Source organism: Lissotriton vulgaris, chromosome 12 (genome assembly GCF_964263255.1).
Source record: "Lissotriton vulgaris chromosome 12, aLisVul1.2, whole genome shotgun sequence".
Taxonomy (NCBI): domain Eukaryota; kingdom Metazoa; phylum Chordata; class Amphibia; order Caudata; family Salamandridae; genus Lissotriton; species Lissotriton vulgaris.
The window spans coordinates 631,905,342-631,928,014 of NC_141700.1; the positions used below are offsets into that span (position 1 = coordinate 631,905,342).

Here is a 22,673-nt window from a genome sequence, read left to right on the forward strand (position 1 = left end):
TAATAGACTGATATTTGGGAATATCCAGGACTAATCTAGCAACAGAATTTTTTTCCGCCTGCAGCCTTCTAAGTAGACTGGCTTGGAGGTTGATATATAGACCATTGCAGTAGTCTAATTTGTATAAAACTATGGAGGTCACAACCATCTTCCTGGGGGTTTTAGGAATGAATGGAAGGATTTTTCTTAAGGTTTTGATGGTAAGATACGAAGAAGACACAACCTTGGAAACCTGGGACTTAAAGTTAAGTTAGTCGTCTATGATAACACCAAGATACTTTGCTTTAACTACTGGTATAGGAGGGGGACCCAGGGTGTCTTGCCACCAAGCCGGAGACCAAGGTGGGAAGAGGTTTCCAAACAAAACCATTTATGTTTTGCTTGAGTTCAGCTTTAAGCAGTGCCTACTCATCCAGCTGCTCAGTGCGATCATACAATCATGTAATTTGAGGGAGTGGTTAACATCCTTATTCACTGTCGAAATTACTGACTGGGTATTGTCGGCATAGGACGTGGGAGTCAAATTAAAACTTCTGATCAGCGGGGCAAGTTTGGAATTATATGTTAAAGAGCTCAATGATGAGCCCCGAGGAACCCTACAGGGCAGGACAAAGGGCATTCCTACGCCTCTGGCCTCCTTGGTGCTCAGCATGCATTCTTGATCCGCTCCTGGCTTGGCTCAGATTTGTTGTTAGTGCTGTAAGCATATTTCCCTTTAGGTGCAGGGGGCTGACTTTGTTCTTAGTTTTCTTTAATCTCCCCCTGCCCTTCCATCTCCCTCTCCCCGTTCACCTGTAATCTAGCAGCTGAAAAGGTCTTTCAGGTGAAGGGTATGAGGGGGACCTGACCTTGGAATAACTACAAGAAGAGCCCGCCCTCAGGATTCCTGGTCTCTATATCAGCAAAAACTATAATATACTCATCCTTCACTCACAGAGCCAGAAGAGTCCTTTAAACCAGGTGGCACAGAGCAAATGTGTTTGCAATGTGTGAAGTCAGATGCCTCAGGTTTTACACATACAGAGCAGTTAAAGATGTTTTTAACTTCACCTGGTTTCCATGTCAGTTTCAGACATCTGCACGGGTCCTCAAAATCATGGCCTGAAATCGTATTAGGGACAATTTGGTGGATTAATGTGCCTTATGATTTATATATAATCCGCTAATCATACTCTTCATTTCCGATAGTGCCATTTAAGGCATTCATCCTTCTGAAGTTGATTACACCTGAATCCCATTGATAAACTATGCACTGTGGGCTTGCATTTACAGTCATCAAAGGCAGTTTCTGCTTTGCACTGTATAAAGGGTGTTATCATTGTGTTAGATCGGTCTGCATCCTTAAACTCACTCCATTCCAGTAAATTTAGCTGACTGCAATCAAAATGTTAAGGGCTATGTGTACAGTTTGCTAGTCTCGGTCAAGTAGAGGCTAGTATGCAAGCAGACTTTTTTTTTATTTTTTTTATTTTTAAAACCTTTATTTTGAAAAAGTGCACACAGCTATTCAGCCTGACATCCCGGAGGCAAGGCAGCAGAATCGAACAGGAGAACAATAGTGCAAGAATCAATGTCACAGTACAATGAAGGTTGATTTTATTGTTTTGTAGATCATAAAGGAACATAAAGAAAAAGGAAAAAAGAGGCGCCAGAAGGCGCAGATAGAGTGGCAATGGAATAGAAGAAACCAGAGAAGCGTTGTTGTGTGGGCAGGGGGAATTGAATTGAATTGAAAATTCCATTTATATAGCGCATAACCACCCGAAGGCCTCGCAGCGCTAGGGACTGAATTCTGTGTGCAACTGCAGGGAAAGATTAATGCGCTTTTGAGAACAGATGGGTTTTCAATTCTCTCCTAAATGACATCAGGTTGCTGTTTTTCCTGAGGGACAGGGGTAGGGAGTTCCATGCCTTCGCCGCTGAATAGGTGAAAGAGCGGCCGCCCCATCGGGCTCTCTTGATTTTTACTTTGGTTGCCAGGTGCAGTGAAGCTGAACGTAGGGTTCTAAGCGGCACATACGGCGGTATTAGAGGGTACAGTACTGCCGGGCCAGTTTAATGAAGGGATTTGTGCAGGATGCACATGGCCTTGAATAGTGATCTTGAGGCTACTGGAAGCCAGTGAAGCTCCTTTAGGGCGGTTCTCGCTGACTGCCAGCGAGGGATATTAAACAGTAGGCGGGCGGCGCAGTTTTGAGTGACCTGAAGTTTTTTTGTCACTGTTGCCGGGGCCCCAAGATATAAAACATTTCCGTAGTCCAGGCGGGAGAGAATGAGGGCCTGGACCATGACCCTCCTCGCCTGGAATGGGAGCAGAGGGAGCACTTTCCGGAGCATTTTCATTAGCCCTATGCATACCGAGGCAGTGATAGTAGCTTGGGACGAGAAGTCTAGCGCTCTGTCCAACCAGACTCCCAGACTCTTTATCTGCTCTTTAGGAGGGGGGGGAGTGCCGAGACACAGAGGCCAATCATCCAGGACGGAGGTAGGGGAGGAGTTACCAAGCACCATGATCTCGGTCTTCTCCCCATTGAGCTTGAGGTGGGAGAGTTGCATCCACCCAGCTACAGCCTCCAGCCACAGGGGGGGAACATAGGGACCACAAGCATGGAAACAGGAGAATAGATCAGGAAATAGGAAGGGGGAAAGGAGAAAACAGGATAAAATGCATAACGTGGTACAGTTGGTGTCACAGGCTATGGCGACAAGTGTTCCTCCAAGGAGACAGGTTCCGGGGGCACACAAATGTCTCCCCTGTACGCATTCCAGGCCCCCCACACCTTCAGCCACTTTTTGGGTTTACCCCTGGCAACATAGACCGTCTTCTCCCTGAACATGCACCAGTCCATGTTAGCTTTCCATTGCACCACCATGGGAGCTACCGAGGCCCCCCACTTCTGAGCGATATCACGTTTAGCCACCATGTTGCCAAGGGTCACCCACTGTGTCTGAGCCACATTGTGGTCCGTTGGTCCCCAAATGTTGAGGAGGCATCTCCTAGCTTCCGCATTCACCACCACCCCAGTCACCTCACCCATAATCAGGTGCACTCGTCTCCAGTAGGAGGCTATGGCGGGGCATTCCCAGAGAATGTGCATAAAAGTGGCAAGGGCACCACAGCCGCGGCGACAGAGCCCATCGACCGAGTAGCCCATATGCACAAGCCGGGGGCCAGTCACGTACACCCTATGCAGGATCTTAAGCTGTACCAGCCGGAGACGGGAAGAGATGGCGACCTCCTTAGGGGAGGAAACCGCACTCTGCCAGTCTTCGTCATCTATTTCCAACCCGTCACGTACCCACTGATCACGCATGCCCAGGAGGAGGTCAGTGCGAACATTAATAAGCTTCTTATAAGACAGCGAAATGGCGCTGTCAGGCATATGGCCATCCAGCACCCTGTCTTCCAACGAGGAGCTTTCCGGGATCGCCCCCTCCTCAGGCTTAGCAGAAAGTAGTGTGTGTCGCAACTGGGCATACCGGAAAAATTCTGAGGAACCCAGCTGGTATTCAGTCTGCAGTTGGGAGAAAGTCTTCAACTCGCCTTGCAAGCAGACTTTTAGTTAATAATTATTACCAGTGTGCTTCTGATGCAATACAACCACCCAAAGCACTCCGCTGCCCCATGAAGGCGCAGTTGGAGACTGGAGGGGTTGACAGGCCACTTCTTTTTTAGGTCTCGCTGAACCAACGCGCATGCGTTGTTCTGCGAGATTATAGTGGGCAAAACAGCTCTTGAAACCAGTGAGGATTGTCCCCAATGCATGTGAGGTACTCAAGCGCAACGCTTCCCCAGCGCGTGCTTGAGTACCTCACATGCATTCCCTCCCACTCGCTCATCAAAGGCTGCTGCTCCCCCACCAATGCGCTCCCACCCCGCCCCCCCACAGCAATGCCAGCTTGTTTTATTGCAGCGCGGCGTCACTTTTACAGCCGCGCGGCGCCAATGCTTGTTATTTTATTGTGCCTTTATGCCCCCTGTTAGACTCGTTTTTAGTGCCCTTCTGCCCGCAGTTAGACTCGTTTTTCCCTTGTTTTTTGCAGCAATCTGGTGATTTTCGGCACTATCTCACACTCGTGTAGCTCTTGTTCCTCTACCCATTTGTGCTTCCAGTAGATTCCGTCATAACCTCCCCTTGGCCGGCCATACTTTCACTTTCACGGCCGCCAGGCCGTGTCTCGCATTTCTCCTCTCCCCTATCCTCTGTTCACTTCCGGTACAGAGGTGACCCAGTGCCTGTGCCTCGCTTCAGCGCACCCACTCCAGGTAAGCCTGCTGCTCTCGCCCGCCCCTATTTCACTCAGAAACCTGCTTGTTTTGAGAGTAATGGTCCAGTGTTGTTTTCTGTTCTTTAAAGCGGTTATGAGCACGTTTTAAAACCACGGTGTAACTACTGAAGGTAAACTCCCTCAAATAGTGCTTTTTACTGTGTGTGTTGGAATAGGGTGCAATCTAATTATACACATACGTGCTTGCAGTCGTTGCTAATCAAGGTGGAAAACAAACTATTCTTACAGAAATCTATCTCTAAAAATGCTGAGTATATATGTATTTTTATTTAACTTTCCCTCCTTCCCATTTGTCCCTTAATGTAAGTTTTGTAGGGTTTTTTTAGTTGTTTTTTTTTACCACACAATATCTTCTACGTAATCCTGGATGTCGACACATATTAGTTAATCTACCTATTCCCGCTGGCGAAAGACAATAACGAGTCTTTGTCACCTAGCAGCCATTTGTTTTTGTTTTTTACCTAGCGGTGTTTAATAGCTTTATTCATTTACACGGTGTAAGGGGCGTTTCAACAATACTCGTCTATTCACACCAGTTCATGAAGTGTCCTGAAGCTTGGTCCCATCCATGGTGTTTCTATTTGGCACAGGCGTGTTTTTAGACTTTCTTATCAGTCCGTCGTATAAATTAACCCTAGTATTTCTTCTGTGTTGGTGTTCGGCCACTGTATTTAAGAGGGTAAAACGCTTCTTCTCCCCCCCTCCGCTTTGTTCTTTGCCTGTGCTTGCAGTTCATTTGCCATCTTGGCATACTTGAATGATCCTAATGTGTTGCTTAAATCGTGGATGCACTGGGTAATCCTGATTAACAGTCCATGTACAATCTTTATGGCATCTCAGCCATGTACCGGGTTCCTCTGCATTTGCATTGTCTCGGCTCAAATATCATGTCTAATTGCTTTGTTTATGCCACTTCTGCTTGTTGTCGGTGTTTCTTGGTTGGCAGTGAAGAACCTATTTGTTGGCGGTTTGTGGACTGTAACTTGGTGTGCTAGGGGAGTCGTTAGATAGTGATGTGGTTTGGCGCGAACACCTGCAAAAACCATTGTCTTACGATATTTAGCTTTACTTAAACTTCCTACGTTAGGGTAGGGTGAGCTATAGAAGATAATGATTGGATAGCGGAATCTTTATGCCCTTTGTTAGACTCGTTTTTTGTGCCTTTGTGCCCTCTGTTAGACTCGGTTTTTGTGACTTTCTGCCCTCTATTAGACTCGTTTTTTGTGCCTTTCTTCCCCCTGTTAGATTCGTTTTTTGTGCCCTTCTGCCCTCCGTTAGACTCGTTTTTTTCCCTTGTTTCTCTGCCCTTATGCCCTCTGTTAGACTCGTTTTTTGTGCCCTCTGTTAGACTCTGTTTTTGTGCCTTTCTGCCCTCGGTTAGACTCGTTTTTTGTGCCTTTCTTCCCCCTGTTAGACTTGTTTTTTGTGCCCTTCTGCCCTCTGTTAGACTCGTTTTCCCTTGTTTTTCTGCCCTCCTGCCCTCTGTTAGACTCGTTTTTTGTGCCTTTCTGCCCTCTGCATCACCACATCATCACTCAGCGCTACCCCAGCATCACTCACCACCACCACATTATCACTCAGCACCACCACATTATCACTCAGCACCACCACAGCACCACCCAGCGCCACCCCAGCATCACTCAGCGCCACCCCAGCATCACTCAGCTCCACCACAGCATCACTCAGCACCACCCCAGTACCACTCAGCACCACCACAGCACCACTCAGCACCACCACATTATCACTCAGCACCACCACAGCACCACTCAGCACCACCACAGCACCACTCAGCACCACTACAGCACCACTCGGCATCACCATAGCACCACGCAGCACCACCACAGCACCACTCAGCACCACCACATTATCACTCAGCACCACCACAGCAGCACCACTAAGCACCACCACAGCACCACTCCGCGCCACCACAGCACCACTCAGCATCACCACATTATCACTCAGCACCACCACATTATCACAGCACCACCACATTATCACTCAGCACCACCACATCACCACTCAGCACCACCACAGCAGCTTTACGTCACTGAACGTAAGAAGAGATTGTGTTCTAAACAGAAGTCCCACTCAATTATGCTGTTACCAATTCGCCCTTACGAGGTCGATCCCACTCAAATTTCCCTACCTTCTCAAAGGCTTCCTATAAATCAATGTCAAACACTCCATGACGTAAGAAAGCCAAGCAGAACTCATCCTCATCCCACCTCTTGAAGTATGAGTAAAAGTCGCAAGAGCGTTGTATGAGACTAGCTTAGTTTATGATGCACACCTATTTAAGTGTAGCACCTTGCACTAATCCAGACAACCCTTATGGTGATTTTAGTGGTCTTCGACAACCATAGAAAGCTCTCAAAGTGGTAGCTGTAGAGTGCAGCCTTCAGGCTTATGATGAAATGTTAAGCACTTGTTTCACCAGATCTAATCATGTAGTGTAGATTATACAAAAAAAAAACACTCGGCGTAGTTTTAGAAATATGTCTATTTATCACACAAAACTCACTAACACATTGATATATCTCCTACCTGGAGATATCAACACAAATACACAAAAATACTTCAATTGCAAGATCTAAGTAAGCGCAATACACAGTGGTCTTCAGGGGAGACCAGACCATATACTAAAAAAAGGGAAATGCAAACTGCAACAGAAGTCGGGACTAGGACCAGGAGACTTAGAAAAGCTGGGAACACAAGGAACGACCCAAGGTAAGTACCCAGGGACCCCACAGAGGCTGTGTGCAGAGTGGAAACACAGCTGCGTACTCAATGGAAGGCAATGGGAAAGTCACTGCTGCAATTTTGAAGAAGAAGGACCCTTCCCAGTGGATCCTGAAGAACTGAAGAAACCCCATGGAAGACAGAAGGTTAAAGGGTTACCCCAGCTTTGTATACCCCAGGAAACAGAATACCTACACTAGGGATGCCGGGTGCATTGGTTCGAAGTCACGCCGTAAACCGCCGTAGACCACAATGGAGGACTTCAGTAAAGATGCCTCTGGCGAAGACTGTGCAAGAGACCGTTGGAATCCAAGGGTGGATTCTTGAAAAGGAGAACCTTCAAGCAGAGGGGACCGAGTCTATGCCACTCACAAGTGACCAGGAGACACGGAAGAGCAATGCCCACCAATGTCGGAAGATGCAGGAGTGATGACGGTGACCTCTTGCTGCAGTTGTGAGTACCAGGTGATGCTGAGGAACACCGTGAGCTGAGCATGAGCTGTCCCGCATCGGAAGTCGAGAACCAAGGGGTCAGTGTTCGACGGGAGCACCAACAAGCCTTGGCAGCTGCAACAGGCGTGGTAAAGCGAAGAAGGAGCAACGTTGGGATCAGCAAAGTCCAAGAGACTCACTAAGTGCAGGAGAGTCAAAGCAGGCCCTGAACAAGCAGAATAGCCCACTGAGGCAGGAGAAGACCCTCGAGAGGACCCACAGGCCGAAGGCACAGGAGTCACAAGAGGACCTCGATCAGCTCCCCAAAGAAGATGGCACACGGTGATGAGGATATGGTGAGGATGATAATCTTGGTAGGAAGAGATGCTGGAGCCTCTTGTATCCCGAAGCTCTCTGGAGTGCAGAGCCAACAAGTCTTGGCAACAGCAAGTCGACGCTATGCACACTGGTTTGGTCCCAGCAGTTCTAACGAGGGATACTGGCCTAAATGTGCTGAGAGGACAGGTCAGGCCTCGAAGGAGTTATGTTATGTTATCAAGGATTTGTAAAGCTTTCGTACACCTGTTGGTTTCTTGGCGCTGAGTACTAGGTCGTTGCCGACCCGGAAACAGTTAATTCGTAAGCTTGGATAAATAGCTAGGTTTTCAGAGACTTTCTGAAATTTAGTAAGTTATTGCTCGACCTGATTTCCAGGGGGATTGAGTTCCATAGACGGGGGGCTAGAGTTGCAAACCTGCAACCCCCTTGACGCTTCAGCTTGAAGGTAGGGACAGTCAAAAATTGGAGCTGGGCTGATCAGAGGTTTTGTGAAGGACTGTAGCAGGAAATTAGGTTATTTATGAATATAGGGCACTGGACACCAGACAACCAACTGTGAAAGCGCAGTGCTGGGGGATGGGGAGCCAGTGCAGCTTCTAACAAGGGGGGAGGCGTGTTGCCACTTGGGCTGTTTGTATACCAGTCTAGCCGCTTGGTTCTGTACCATTTGAAGCCGTTTTGTAAGGCAGAGTGGTAGATCAAGGTATGTTGCATTGGCATAGTCTAGACGTGATAGTACCAAGGCTATCAGGACCTGTACCAGAGCTGCCTGGTTCAGAAGCCTGCTTATCTTCCTGATTTTGTGCAGTTTGTCATTGCAAAGAATTACAAGATTCTTTGTCCCGCTAACTGATGAAGGGAGCGGGCCAAGTTCTGACGGCCACCATTCAGGAGACCAAAAGGAAAGCTGTATTCCAAACAGCAGCACCTCCGTTTTGCTAGAGTTGAGTTTGAGGCAGCTCATAGCCATCCGCAGACTGACTGCCTTCATACAGTCAAAGAATCTGGCGGCAACATCCTTGTCCTCTGAGGAAAGTGAGACGACGATTTGTGTATCGTCTGGGTAGCATGTCAGTGCTAAGCCTGTCTCACAGGTCACATGCTGCTGCTTGCATCTGGTGCATAAGACGCAAAACCATTTTTTACTTGTGAGTGCTTGTGTGTGCAACAAATGTATTGGTCCACCATGCATTGTCACATAGTGTGCAACTTGTAACATACATAATACATGTAGCGCCGCTGTCTGGTTTGCACCCAACATCTTGAGGACATTCGGAAAGCTTCCCTGGGAATGCATTCCGCCCATTGCTTACTATTGGCTTTCAGCCTAATTCATGAAGCCTAAATCGGCTCGCAAAGGGCCAGATTCTGAGAATATGGCCCTTTGCGAGTGCGATTTTTGCATTTGGGATTCATCATCCCAAATGCAAAAATCGCTAATTGCGATCTCGCAATTTTGCGAGGATTTACATTTAAGGAATCTCAATTTGAGATTCCTTAAATGCAATTCATCATGCAATTTTAATTTGCGAATTCGCAATTTCTGGCTGCAATTTACCGCGAGGTCAGACCTCGTGGTAAATTGCGAAAACTCAGAAAAATGCATTAAAATGCATTTTTCTGAGTTGCATGTTACACACACACATGTCCTTTGGACATGTGTGTGTGCAACATCTGTGTCAAATGTCATTTGAGGGGTGCTACAGGGTGTCCTTTGGACACCCCTGGCACCCTTCAAATCGCAATCTTATTTGCGATTAGCAAATAGCTAATCGCAAATAAGGAATACTCCCCATTCATTCCTATGGGCCAAAAGGCCCATAGGAATGAATGGGGAGTTTTTCCTTATTTGCGATTAGCAATTTGCTAATCGCAAATAAGGAATCAGTAGGAATCGCAATAAATTTTGTTAATCCTACATGAATCCCGTTTTGCGAGTCCTTAATAGCGAATCGCTATAATTCGCTATTAGGGCCTCGCAAAACGGGAGATTGATGAATCAGGCTGTTTGTGTTTTGTAACTCACATTTTCTTGCTTTCTATTTGCTTGCTTTATTTGTTGTAGGCTATCCAGCTTGAGTTTGTCCATTCCGTTGCCAATACCTTGTTTATGGTATCCTTCCACCAATCCTCACTTTCTGTAGCAGGCCTTTAAATCTTGTTCTTATCTTGTAGCATTTGCTGTGCTTTAAAAGACAGTTGTGAAATGTCAGACTCTCTCTTCTGAGGGAACCAGGTGGTTACTATTCTTTCTCTGACTTCAAAGTAAGGGATTTCTGTGAAAATCATGCTGGTTAAGGGGGGGTGGTGCTGAACCAAAAGCTGTGTTATTGTTTTCTAGCTCACAAAATTTAAATGTCTGTACATTCATTGTGCTGATATTTCAGAATATATCAGAATTAGGGAAGCTCAAACAAAGCATATTTTTTGGTAATTCTTAAGTGTGGTGGAAACAAATACTTTCATACGGTAGAAAAAATACCGTAGGTAATGACAGTAATTCTCAGTAAAACTGTATGTCTGTGCAAATGTAATGGTCATTTTAATTGAAGCTGTTTTGTCTGTAACGGCAGTGCACTACCACACCATGCATACTCCACGTTGGCCCACTTCAGTCTACTCTGCACCACGCTACATCACTGAACTCCACAGTGGACCATTCCACACTACACCACTCCACTTTATGCCATACTGCTTCATTGCATTCAACTCTGCACCACCCACTCTACGCCACTTCACTCTACACCTCTCTACTCTTTACCACTCTAGTCTACCCTGCACCACTCTATTCAATGCTGATGCACTCTACTATGCACCACTGCACTGTTCGCCACATCACTCTACACCACTCCAGTCTAGGCCACTCTGTTCTACTCTGCACCTCCCCATTCTACACCACTCTACTCTATGCCACTATACTCTTCAACACTGCACTCTGTGCCATTACACTCTACGCCAATGCACTGTACTCTGTACCACTCCACTTTACACCAGTGCACTTAATGCCAATCCACTCTAGGCCACTCTAATCGACTCAGTGCTAGTGCACTCTACGCCATCCTATGCCACTGCACTCTACCCTGCCCCACTATACTCTGCCCTGCACCACTCCACTCTATGCCACTTCACTCTTCTCTGAAGCAATCCACTCTGTGCCCCTCAGTCTGCGTCACTCCACTGCACTCTACACTGCACCACTCCACTCTGCTCCTCTCTGCGCCACTTGACTCTGCACAGATGCACTCTATACCACTGCACTCTACACCACTGCGCTCCACGCCAATGCACTCTACACCACTTTACTCAAAACCAATGCACTCTACACTACTGTACTCCACACCAATATACTCTGCAGCACTACACTACGCCACTATGCTCTACTCTGCAACACTCTACGCCACTGCACTTTACACCATTGTACTCTATCACTGCACTCTATGGCACTCAATTCTTCTCTGCACCATTGTATTCTCTGCAACTGCTCTCTATACCACCCCTCTTTGCACCACTCAACCACACTGCACTCTCTGACACTACTCTGCAACACTGCATTATCCACCCCTGAATTCTACGCTAATCTACTCTGCGCCACTGCACTCTGTCCCACTCTTTTGCATGCTATGCATATTCACTCTATGCCAATGTAGTCTACACCACTACACTCTATGCCACTACACTCTAAGCAATTCTATTCTGCACCACTCTGTTCTAAGCCATGGTACTCTACGCCAGTGCACTCTACATCACACTACTGCACTCTACAGCATTCTACTCAGCAAGACTGCACTCTCCGCAACTGAACTATCTGCCACTCTACTCTGCACTACTGCATTCACTATAATCTACTCTGCACCACTGCACTCTATGCCACTCTACTCTATGAACTCTGGTCTAGACCTCTGCACTCTATTCTGTACCACTCCACTCTACCCCTCACCACTCCACAATACGCCACTTCACTCTACAACACCCTGCGACATTCCACTTTGTGCCACTGCACTTTACGCTGCAGGACTCCACTCTAACCCACTCTACTCCACACTGCACTATGCCAAGGCATGTTACGCCACTCTATTCTACATCACTGCACTCTGCACAAATGCGTTCTACACCACTAAACTCAAAACCAGTGCACTCTATGGCACTGCACTCTATGCCAATCCACTCTGCACTTCACTCTAGGCCACTCTACAATACTCCACTCTATGACCCTCTCCTTCATTAAACCTTACTCTACTCTATGACACTCCACTCTACGCCACTCTACTCCACTTTATGCCACTCTACAACACTACTCCACAATGCTCTACCCAGCTCCCTCTACTCCCCTCCATGCTACTTAACTCCACTCTATTGTGACTCACCAATCTACGCCATTTCACTCTGACAGTGTCACTCCACTCTACAACACTCTACTCCACTCTGTACCATTCCATTCCGCACTACTACACTACTCCACTCTATGCAACTACGCTTTATGATATCTACCCCACTCTAAGCCACTCTACTCTACAACACCCTACTCCACTCTACACAACACCCTCTACTCCACTATATTCTGCTCCATGCCACTCCACTCTGCAACACTGTATGCCATTCTACGACACTTTGTGACATTCTACGTCACTCTGTGCCACTCAACTCTATAACACTCTGCTCCACCTTACACCGTTCCACTCTACTCCCTTCACAACACTACGCCACTCCACACCACTCAACTTTACTCTACACCACTCCACTCCGCTCCAGTCCCTAACACGCCACTTTGCTCTATGACACTCCACTTTACGCTACTCCATCCCACTCCTTTACTGCACTAATTTTTAGCCATGCTGACCAGCAGCCACACTTGTATACAACATGGCTAAAACATATTGGCAACGCCAATAGCTCTTGCATAGGACAAACTTGTCGGCTTTGCCAATGCTTGTTAAGTTATTTTATGATGATGGCTGAAGCCTGGGACTAGGGATTACCCACGAGTCTCTCCAGCAAGTGCATTCCCCACCTAAGCTTTTTGCCAGTATTTGCTTTTTAGACTTGCTGGATGCAGAAAGGTTTCTGCAAGAGGTCCTTTATACCCCTAACCCATGTGTGCTATTTGTGGTCAACTAAATAAACCATGAACTTTTTCCATGGTTCCAGTTTCTTTGGGAGCGGACTTTGTAAAAAGAAAAATGATGGAAATGTACTGGCAGACCACAGGTATACTTTACATGATTGCCCTGCTGTTCGTAATATCACTGCTGCTCCTATTCATAACACAGTATGGCATTATACTATGGCCTGGTTTAATTCTGTCTCCTCGTGGCTCCACCTAATTTCTGCCCTCTGGTTTGTGGTTTTCAGGAGTTAGAGAGTTTGCTTTACAGCATTGAACTTGGTAAACATCTTCTAACTGGATGTTCTCTTCCTCGATGCCTTTGCGTACGGCTAATAGCTCTGAGTAGTGCAGTTCTTCATTCTGTATCTCATTAAACCATAGGTCATCGGGAAGAATATTTTTTTCTAACCTCTGTAATTCTGTCTGTTGTAGGAGATTTTCCAGCAGTGTGGCTATGACTCCTGAGGAGGAGGAGCAGCGGACCTTCTATACAGCTGTACTGGAGTATGAACAGGATAATGTAAGTGATCAAGCTGGGTGCAGCACTGATCTTTGAATGTGGAAATGTAGCTGGATTTAAAAGCTGACTTTACACAAGATAGCAGAGGTTATGTTACCCAGACTTTGTAAAATACGAGGATGTCACTGAGGTGCCTTGAGGGCAGCCGCCCTTTGGAGCTTTAGATGTAGATTAGGAAGATGAATGTGGATTCACCAAATTAACGTAGCATCACACACACACTGTGATCAGCTCTGACCACCATTGGCATCATAGGGTTGATCCCTAGAACCAGCTTCAGCCTCTCAACAGCCTTCTTTTGGTGCCGACGGACCCTAGGAATGATGTAAAAATTGTAGAATGCAGGCATTATTAGCAAAAATGTGGGTAAAACATTTTCCACTTGTCTGCAAACTAACAAAACACAGACAGTAGGAACATACTGCACAGACACAACACTCATGCACACTGGACACCATGAGAGATTTTTCTCCCACTGTTTGCAAAAATGAGCAGGAATAAAATAAGAAATAAAAGGAAGCACCTCAGCGGCAGAGCCAATGCTGCATTATTCATAAGGGGATAGGTAGTGCCACACACTCACGAGTATCTCACCATCATCTTGTTTGATAGGCCAAGGAGAGTTCAAAATAAATAAGACATTTAGCCCCCAAAACCTCTGGTCTGACCAGGACTAAGGAGCTACACACAAACCCCCGGCTTGCCCACAGGTGGGACAAGTTAGTTTATTCCCTCCGTGGCCTTGCCCAGGGGGCATGAGGTTCAAGGGTGCCCATACCCTCCTACCATACCTAAGGATGGGAGGCCTGTTTAAAATTGCATCTTAAAAGCTTCTTGCTGCTTCAATGCATACCTCCTCCTCGCATTAGCAAAGTATGCGGAGCTGTCCACTAAAACACTCTCGCTTTGCCCAAAGACAAGCGGGAGAAACACCCTTCTCCACCGGCATAGGCCAAGCGAGGTATAGGGCTGCAAAGGTAACAACCTTCGCATTGCTGAAGGGGAGGCATTAAAAAACACACAGGGCTACTAGCAACTGCCCCTATAACCTGTGCCACATACAATGCTGTTTTTCACCAAGGAGCGCAGCTAAGTAGCTGTCACCTGACCCTTTTGTCAACAGGGCAAAGGAGTGGGCATCATCTCCGAGCTTCTCCACAGCACTAGCTTCTGTACCGTGTTCCCACATGGAAACAGGTGCTACAACCAATGCCTTCTCCTGTGGTGCTGCACAGTGCTGCAGGACTTGGAGGAGTGGATCAGCAGCCACTGGGCCCAGTTTGCAATAGAATGAGGGTGTGGGTGGTACATGTTCTACTCCCTTGAGGGCCACAGACAAGCAGTGTGCTTCCAGCAGGCTAGGGCATGTGCAAAGTGGGAGTAGTTAAGTCAAGAATCACCCCGCCACTTGGGGAAAACACTGGGGATTAGAACACACACTATCCAGCCTTTGGGCAAGGCTTCTTTATTAATTCCAACACCTCCATCATTCCCTTGCCCTTGGGCATGGCGGGGTGGGTAGGGCTACAATGCCCTCCATGGTTGACGTAATTCAGGTTGGCGCATATGGTGAAGGCTGCCCCTTAAATCATGACATTTTAATTTTAATGACGAAGCGACTGTTAACGTAATTATGAACCATAGCTCCCTTATATGATGTTTTCTTTTTATGGATATAAAGGGTGAGTGTGAATGTGTATATATATATGTATTAATGTATATATATATATATATATATATATATATATATATATATATATATATATATATGTGTGTGTGTGTGTGTGTGTGTGTGTATCGATAAGTATACATACAGTGTGTGTATATAGTGTGTTTGTGTGTGTATATAATTGTGAGTTTTGCTCAGCAGAACGGAATCCTTGATGTTGATGTACTCCGCTTGTCTATTTTTGTCTCCAAAGGAGTGGCCAAGGAACTGGAAATCCAGAATAAAGAAGCACCCAAACGACTTGTCTCTGGTTGCTGGTCTTGTCTTTCACATCCTCAGGTAGTGTCTTATCTCATATCTTGAGTGACGATTATTTCACACTGGTTCTGACTAGAGGCTATAATTACACCTATTTGAGAGGGGATGATGGCAGTGAGAGGACTTTGGAAGGAAGGGAAAAACTGTAGGAAAAATACTTAGAACATGTTCCCATACAAGCGACTCGAGTACAGCAAAGATGTCTGCATGGCAATAACCTGAAAAAGACAAAGGTTGTTCCCATAAATTTTTTTAAACAATTTCTATAAAAAAACAGAGAGAGACGGGTAGAATGCATTGTAAATTTCTTGCTAAAGCACTGTTAATTTCTTATCCCTCTCTTAAATTATTCTCAGCCATTTTTTTTAACCCACAATCCATAATTTCCAGCACATCTTCATACAAATATATATATTTTTTATCATTGAAAAATAATATATACATTCAAATCATAAAGGCTAAAAATATAACCCTTGAGTATACTTTGAGTCCTCAGTGTTTCGGGCGGACATATGCTGCTTAGTTGAAGCTAATTCATGATTGAGAAGGTATCTTCTTTTGTTATCAAATGCATAATAAACTAGTCTGACATAAAAATCCCACCACATAAAAGTCCACAATTTTCAACTGTATGGGAAAAAGGCTTCATAAAAATTGTTGACTTGTTTCAGCCACAAATTATTTAAACAGCTACACCTCATGAAAACTGGCTCAAGGACCTGTGAATAAAAGATACATGTGGGTCTATTTACATTTTATATGTGTAATGACAAAACATCCCTAATGAACGTGTTTAATAGTTTTAATTTAAACACAGGCTGCTGTGGGTTGCTGCCTGTGGGAAACCGTAAGGATGAGGTACCCGTGACTCATGCTCTCGGTGAAGACTACCTGTGTCTTTCACCTCTAAGTTTAACTAATAAAGACACCCAATCCTCATGCTGCAACACCCAGAGTTTGTGCCGAAACATGTTGACATTTATATGAAGCCTTCACCCCAAGCAGTGGAAAATTGTGAACCTTTCTGTGGTGGAATGTTTATGTTCGACTAATGTGTTATGTACTTGGCAAGAAAGGAATTTGGCTTCTTTATTATGAAGTAGTTTCAACTAAGAAGTATACCTCTCTAACTAAAATTGAGAATTCAAGGACTGTTCATCTTTATCTTTAGTCGATTATTAAAAAATAATATTGATTATTCAAAATAATGTTAAAAGAACCATCATCACATAAAATACAAAGTAAACATCAAGTAAGGGAATACAATGACACATAATAGTAACAACGTTCACAAAATTACCCCAACATAATGCATTTAAAAAAAAGGTTCCCACTGAAAAAAACAGCAGAATCAGCTTCCATACAAAGATAATAAAATGCAGGCCTACATTGTCGAAAGCCCAGGGCTTTCAAAATAGGGGATACAAATCTACATCTAAAAGGTTCGTAGTATTTATAAAAAAGGGTAACATTTATCAGTGTCTGAAGGAAGGCCTACAGTCACAGGAATACACAAGTATACATTTAGTGTCATCCTGATCAAAGGGAAACAGCGATTGCAACTGATAGGTCACAGCCTTAACCTGGTCAAGAGAGATCTTTCCCAAACATTATTCATCTGGGAGAGATAAGATTCAGTGCCCTGACATGTCTTATACACAATATAGACTATCGAAGATGGTTTCTCAAGTTCCTTTGCCTCTAAAGCGGCAGATGCGAGTCTCCAGAACTCTTTCTTTGCCCAACCGTCCTTCCTTTTATCCAACAGATATGGGTATAAAAACAGTTCTGGGGTTCCCAAACTGTTGGCAGATTGCATCATATAATTTAACCATGGGTTTTTCATCAGTCAAATCCCATTCCAAACAGTCACAAATACTCTCCCTTTTACATGTTGTGTGTTTTTTCCCTCAAACCGCACTCCAGAGGAGAAGTGGTGCAAGTTTAATATGATATTCCACGAAATCTAGGCCTAATTCTTTATGTAAAAAAAAATCAGGACTACCTGGCCCAACCCTAAGCAGTCCCCTACATAAGTGATTCTCTTCCTGCTGTAACCTGGGCAGTCCCAGTAGCTCCACATAGATGCCCTAAAAGTTATAATAGGTAAACACTTTAGTTTTTACACATCCAGTAAGGGCAAATGCTTGATGATGCCAGACAAAAACGGCCGCCACATAGGTAATGAAGCGTGAACAGTGCTTTGGTAAACATGGTAACCAGCTGCCCCTAGAGTCAAAACTTACTCTGACATAGGAGAACTCATTAACTAGGCTAATAATTTGCCCCTTTATCACCATGGGCCTGGTTTTGCGTTGGGGCTTACCAAACACCAGATAATGTGTTTTGGGTATGTTAACTTTTAAATCAAGGTCATCCAGGCATTTAACAGAAGTATCAATAAGGCCCCATAAACCATTAGGTGTTTGTGAAAGCAATGTGCTTGCCTTTCACTGTTGGGAGATCTGTTCTATGAGATTCTAAAAACGGGGGCAGACTTTTAATATATAAAAGGAATGAAATAGTGGCTAAAACAAACTCCTGACGGACACCCCTAAAAAGATTAAATGATTTGGTGCACTTATTCTCCATACCAGGGGTACTCGCAAACATTTTCCCAGGGGCCTCAAAGTTTGGTCTCTGATGTGACTGAGGGCTGCTTTGATGTCAGCAATGTGGTGGGCGGAGGAGGTATAGGGGAAGCAAATTATACATCTAGTGGATGAATTGCACAGTATTACACCAGAAAACCTCAGATTAATCCCAGCATACCCATTTACCAAATTGTGTGATCCTGGACATTTGTTTTATTTTGCTTTTTTTTCATTATCACATATATGAGGAGCTTGAAATACATTACTTCAGGATGTGTGTTGTACAAACACTTCTCCTGTGTTTGATTTTAATAAACTATAATGTTCTTCATGTAGAATAGGAACCTAGGCCACCCAAGGAGTACACATAACAACTAACTTGCCTCTTCGTTCCCTTTTGGCATTGTTGTTAGTGTGGGAGGGGGGGGGGATAAATGCTTAAAATGTATATTTGAAAACTATCATTTTGAAAAATACTTCACAATGTACTGATATAATCTGATGTACTAAGGTGAAATGGTTCTACATGTTATATATGTTATTTGATTTTGAAGAGACCTTATTATATTTTTACATTTTTGCTGCAAGATGTCTTTGAAAATGAAGGTGTCCCTAAAGTTAGGTGGTGCAGGACTCCCTAGCTACTTCCTTTCCTTATCTTCAATTAACCTTTAGATATAGGCGTACCTGTTTATTCAACATCTTTTTGATGTTAGTGCTGAGTCAAGTGAACAGCAGCCCAGTGCTGCCATGGCCCAGGGGCCCACATGCAAAAGTCAGGAAGGATGCTTGCGCCCCCCCCCCCCCCCCTCCCAGGTCCTACTTTGAGTATCATTACTCCATACCATACCTAACTGATGCACTAACCTCCTCATGCAATGCCTGTAAAAATTCAACTATCGAATAGGGCAGTCCTAAATTAAATAATATAGTGTAATAATAATATTAATATTTATTTTAATAATAAAATATTAATATATAGTCATAATATATGCCTAATCAAAGGCACTACCAAGATTAAAAAAAGATACTATACCAGCTGCCATGAGGCAGGTATTCTCTATGAGGCGGCGGCATTAAGAACATTAGTGATTATAGGTGCCCACAGAGAGATATTCTCTTTGTAGAGGTCCATCGGTACCCCGCCAGATCGACATCCTTCTCATCCTTCTCCAGTTTGTCCATATAGGAGTAAATCCAACTAAAGTGATCATGTCCTCATTCGGGAAGAAAATTGGACTCTAACCCCTCTGTGGTTACATTCCAACGGCTCCCTTTGTTTACAATGTTCCAATGTCTTATAGTTTCCTTCATTTGACATTTTACATGACTGTACAAGATTCTCCCACGATTCCCCCTAAATCCCCATTTTCTTGATTTTGCTAGATTGCTTGTATTCCAGCCTGGCAGCTGCCACCAATATCTTATTCCTAGGATTATAGCAAAGTGCCAGACACAGTCTCTTGTTTGCAGCTCTACAAGAGCTGTCAAACCATCCTCTTCGGCTGCCAGTAATCAGATCTCTCACTGAGCTATTCCGTTTCTCAACAACCAATAGGATTTCAGAGGGAGAGAGAATATCTACCAGCAGATTTTCCATAATCAGTCCTCAGTAGGATCCCACAAGAGCAGTCAGTACAGACAGAATATGGGCACTTCACCAACTAACCCTAAGCCCATTATCCTTTATGCCCGGATCTGTCGGCCCTGCAGGTTTGTAAGGACGCCTGTGATCGGGTATATCAGGTTCCAGTTCAATAGGGTTATGATCATTATGCTTGTGTTCCTTGACTCCCCCAGCAGAGACAAGCCGGCTCAAATTCTCTGTAACAAAGAAATAGTACTTTGACACTATCCCACAAAAGTGGGAGTCTGCATAAATGGATCAACCATTTTCTCGATTACATTAATCAGACCAACATTTAAGAGGGTCTCAAAACGTTTCAGCCCTATACAGTCAACAGCCTGGCTGTATAAATGATGATTGTCCCTCACTGCAAATGATTCTGGTAGGGTGGTATTTTTACCTATTTTTACATTAAAATCCCCACTTATTGTAGCGTGGAAATCACTGGACATACTTGCGGGTCTGTGTTTTATTGTAGTCTGGATAGAAAATAAGACATTGATCTGACAACTTAGCTAACACACAGGATTGTAAAAATAAATAACAAAAAAGTTAACCTTATTAAGAAGAATAACCCATGTTATTCAAATCCCCTGTTGCTTGCATACAACTTGAACTTGTATACTTTGCAATGCAAATTAAGGTCACCAACCCCCCTCGAGCTCTCAGCCCAGGGACATCAATAGCAGGAACAGAGAAACTATCATAACCATCCAATGTAATATCCACAGAGGTCCATGTTTCCTGCATCAGCACTATATCAGATTTGGAAATGTATTCAAACCAATCCTCATCATGAAGCTTAGTTTGATAACCTGCAATATTTTAAAACACAAGATGAAACAAATAGTCTGTCCCGATAGGGCCCAGAACTTTCAACACCATTAACTAATGTAGCCACAATCCCCGGTCTTCTAGGGAATTACATATAGGTGGTGGTCAAGCTGGGTCCTTCAGATCTGACAGGGTGGAGAATCTATTGCTGGTCACGAAATATGGCCATCCGACCCTTGCATTAAGTGGTAGTCGCTGTTGTACTCTCTTCACCTTGGGTTGTAAATATATTTTTTTAAACCCAGTAGTTCCAAATTAATGCATTTGGTACAACTGTCTTTGATGATTATTAGAAGAGTTCAAACAGCAAGCTTGGCCTAGTTAGCGCCATTTAATGACAATACAATCCCCTCACAGCTGCATAACCAAAGAACCAATCCAGCCAATCCTAACAAATACACTGTCCTTGTAGTCCATAGGATGAAAGTCAGAGTTCTGGCATTAATGAGCATATGTGAGCAGGATAATAGCATATATCCTTGGGGAGATAACTACGCGGGGAAGGTAGTGAAAGCACAATACTGAAGTATGTTCTATACATATTGTCAGTCTTGGGTATCTACAGGGGACCTGACGACGTTTGTGGACACATATTCGTGATAGGGCATCTAGGAATCTGTGACCTGCCTCCAAGGTGCCAGAATGAATCACTTGGAGGTGCTATCTGCTGTAACTGGACCATTGCTCCCTAAGAAGACTGCAGACCATACAGAACACAGTAATCAGACTCATCCTGGACCTCCCCAAACAGACCCATATCACCCCCGTCTTAGAAACATTCATTGGCTCCCCATCCAGGAAAGATGCCTGTTCAAGATCCAACCATTGACTGAACTTCATCCTGCCTGCAAGACACCTACACTCTGCCTCGCTGTCCCGTTCACACATCCCCATAACCCATTGCAGCTAAAGCAGTGGCCGTGCCTTCTCCTGCGTTGCTACCAAGACCTGGAGCGACCTGCCCCTCCACCTCCGAACAGCACCCTCCATGGCAGACTTCAGAAAGAAACTCATGGCCTGGCTGTTCGAAAGAAACACACACCCTCAGCGCCCAGATACCCCTAGAGGTGACAGTGTTGCGCTTTACAAATATTGATTGCACCCACTTCAGCAGCCAGTTGGAATTAATGAAGGACTCATCTCCCAACAATGTCCTCTAGCCTCCCGTAGAGCAACATATACAAACACTCAGCAATCCAAGCACGTACGTTCAGGGGGAAGATCATTGTTTTTCGTTTCAACTTCCCAACATATGCATCCCAGCAGTTACCTCCCCCCGTGCCTAGGCCCCAAGATCTCATCCTCATGAAGAAGTCTGATTCCGCCCAAAACCATGTCAATAAAGTCTTCAACCATCCCGTAATGGCCAGTGCAAGTGGCGCCTTCCATTGCATTGCAATTTGCAGTTTGAACAGGATGAACGCCAGATCTTTAAACTTATGTATGAACTTATCCTCTTTTACCCTTGTGCGAATACCCCAGCAGACATGAATCAGGAGTGGGTGGTAGCGGCTGCTCTATTTGGTCAGCCGTTATCTCAGTTATTTCTTCCCAAGCACTTTGGAGCACTGCTCATTCCCATGTCATGTGATAAAAGCCTGTGTCTGGCAACTAGGGTATTCAGAGGGATCGCCTTTGGGGTGCGTGCCTCGTATGTGATGAGGGGTGAGATAGGTGAGATAGGTTTGGTGCATGTAATTGAATTGAGTATAGCGGAAGTGCGCGTTGCGGGACACCTCCTTGACATGTTGCATAGCCTGGTTCCATTGCTCACGCCCCTTTCTTACTAGTGTTACAGACCCATTTAGACTTTGGGTGGGGGTCTTTCTTTACTCACTGGTGAGTTAATCGGGCCGTTTAAACCTAACCTTACGACAGGCAATCTTTCCTTTCCAGACCCTGACGCCAGCAGTTAAGCACACTTTTGCTGCTGGTATGAGAGCTGTAGCCGATTGGATGACCTCCCATTGCCTACAATGTAATGTGGGCAAGACAGTGGTCATGCTTTTCGGAGAGGCCCCCCTCCTCTGGTCACCTGATTGGTGGCCCCTGGAAATGGGACCTGCTCCCTGCTCTAAACAGGTAGTAAAAAATCTTGGGGTAAGCCTTGATCAGTCACTGCTTGTAAAAGATCACGTAACTCAGGTAACGGGATCTTGTTTTAGGGTCATTGGGCTTCTGAGGCGTGTATTCCCGTACCTAGCTGA

The 22,673-nt window shown here is 45.0% G+C and overlaps 1 protein-coding gene across 1 annotated transcript in view; it reads left to right on the forward strand.

Moving 5' to 3' along the window:
* VPS9D1 (VPS9 domain containing 1) overlaps positions 1-22,673 on the forward strand; it is a 339,137-nt gene that overhangs the window by 158,395 nt on the left and 158,069 nt on the right. The window contains exons 8-9 of the mRNA XM_086945790.1: positions 13,337-13,424; positions 15,347-15,432. Of these exons, the coding sequence (XP_086801916.1) occupies positions 13,337-13,424; positions 15,347-15,432 (174 nt within the window). The remainder of the gene's footprint in view (positions 1-13,336; positions 13,425-15,346; positions 15,433-22,673) is intronic.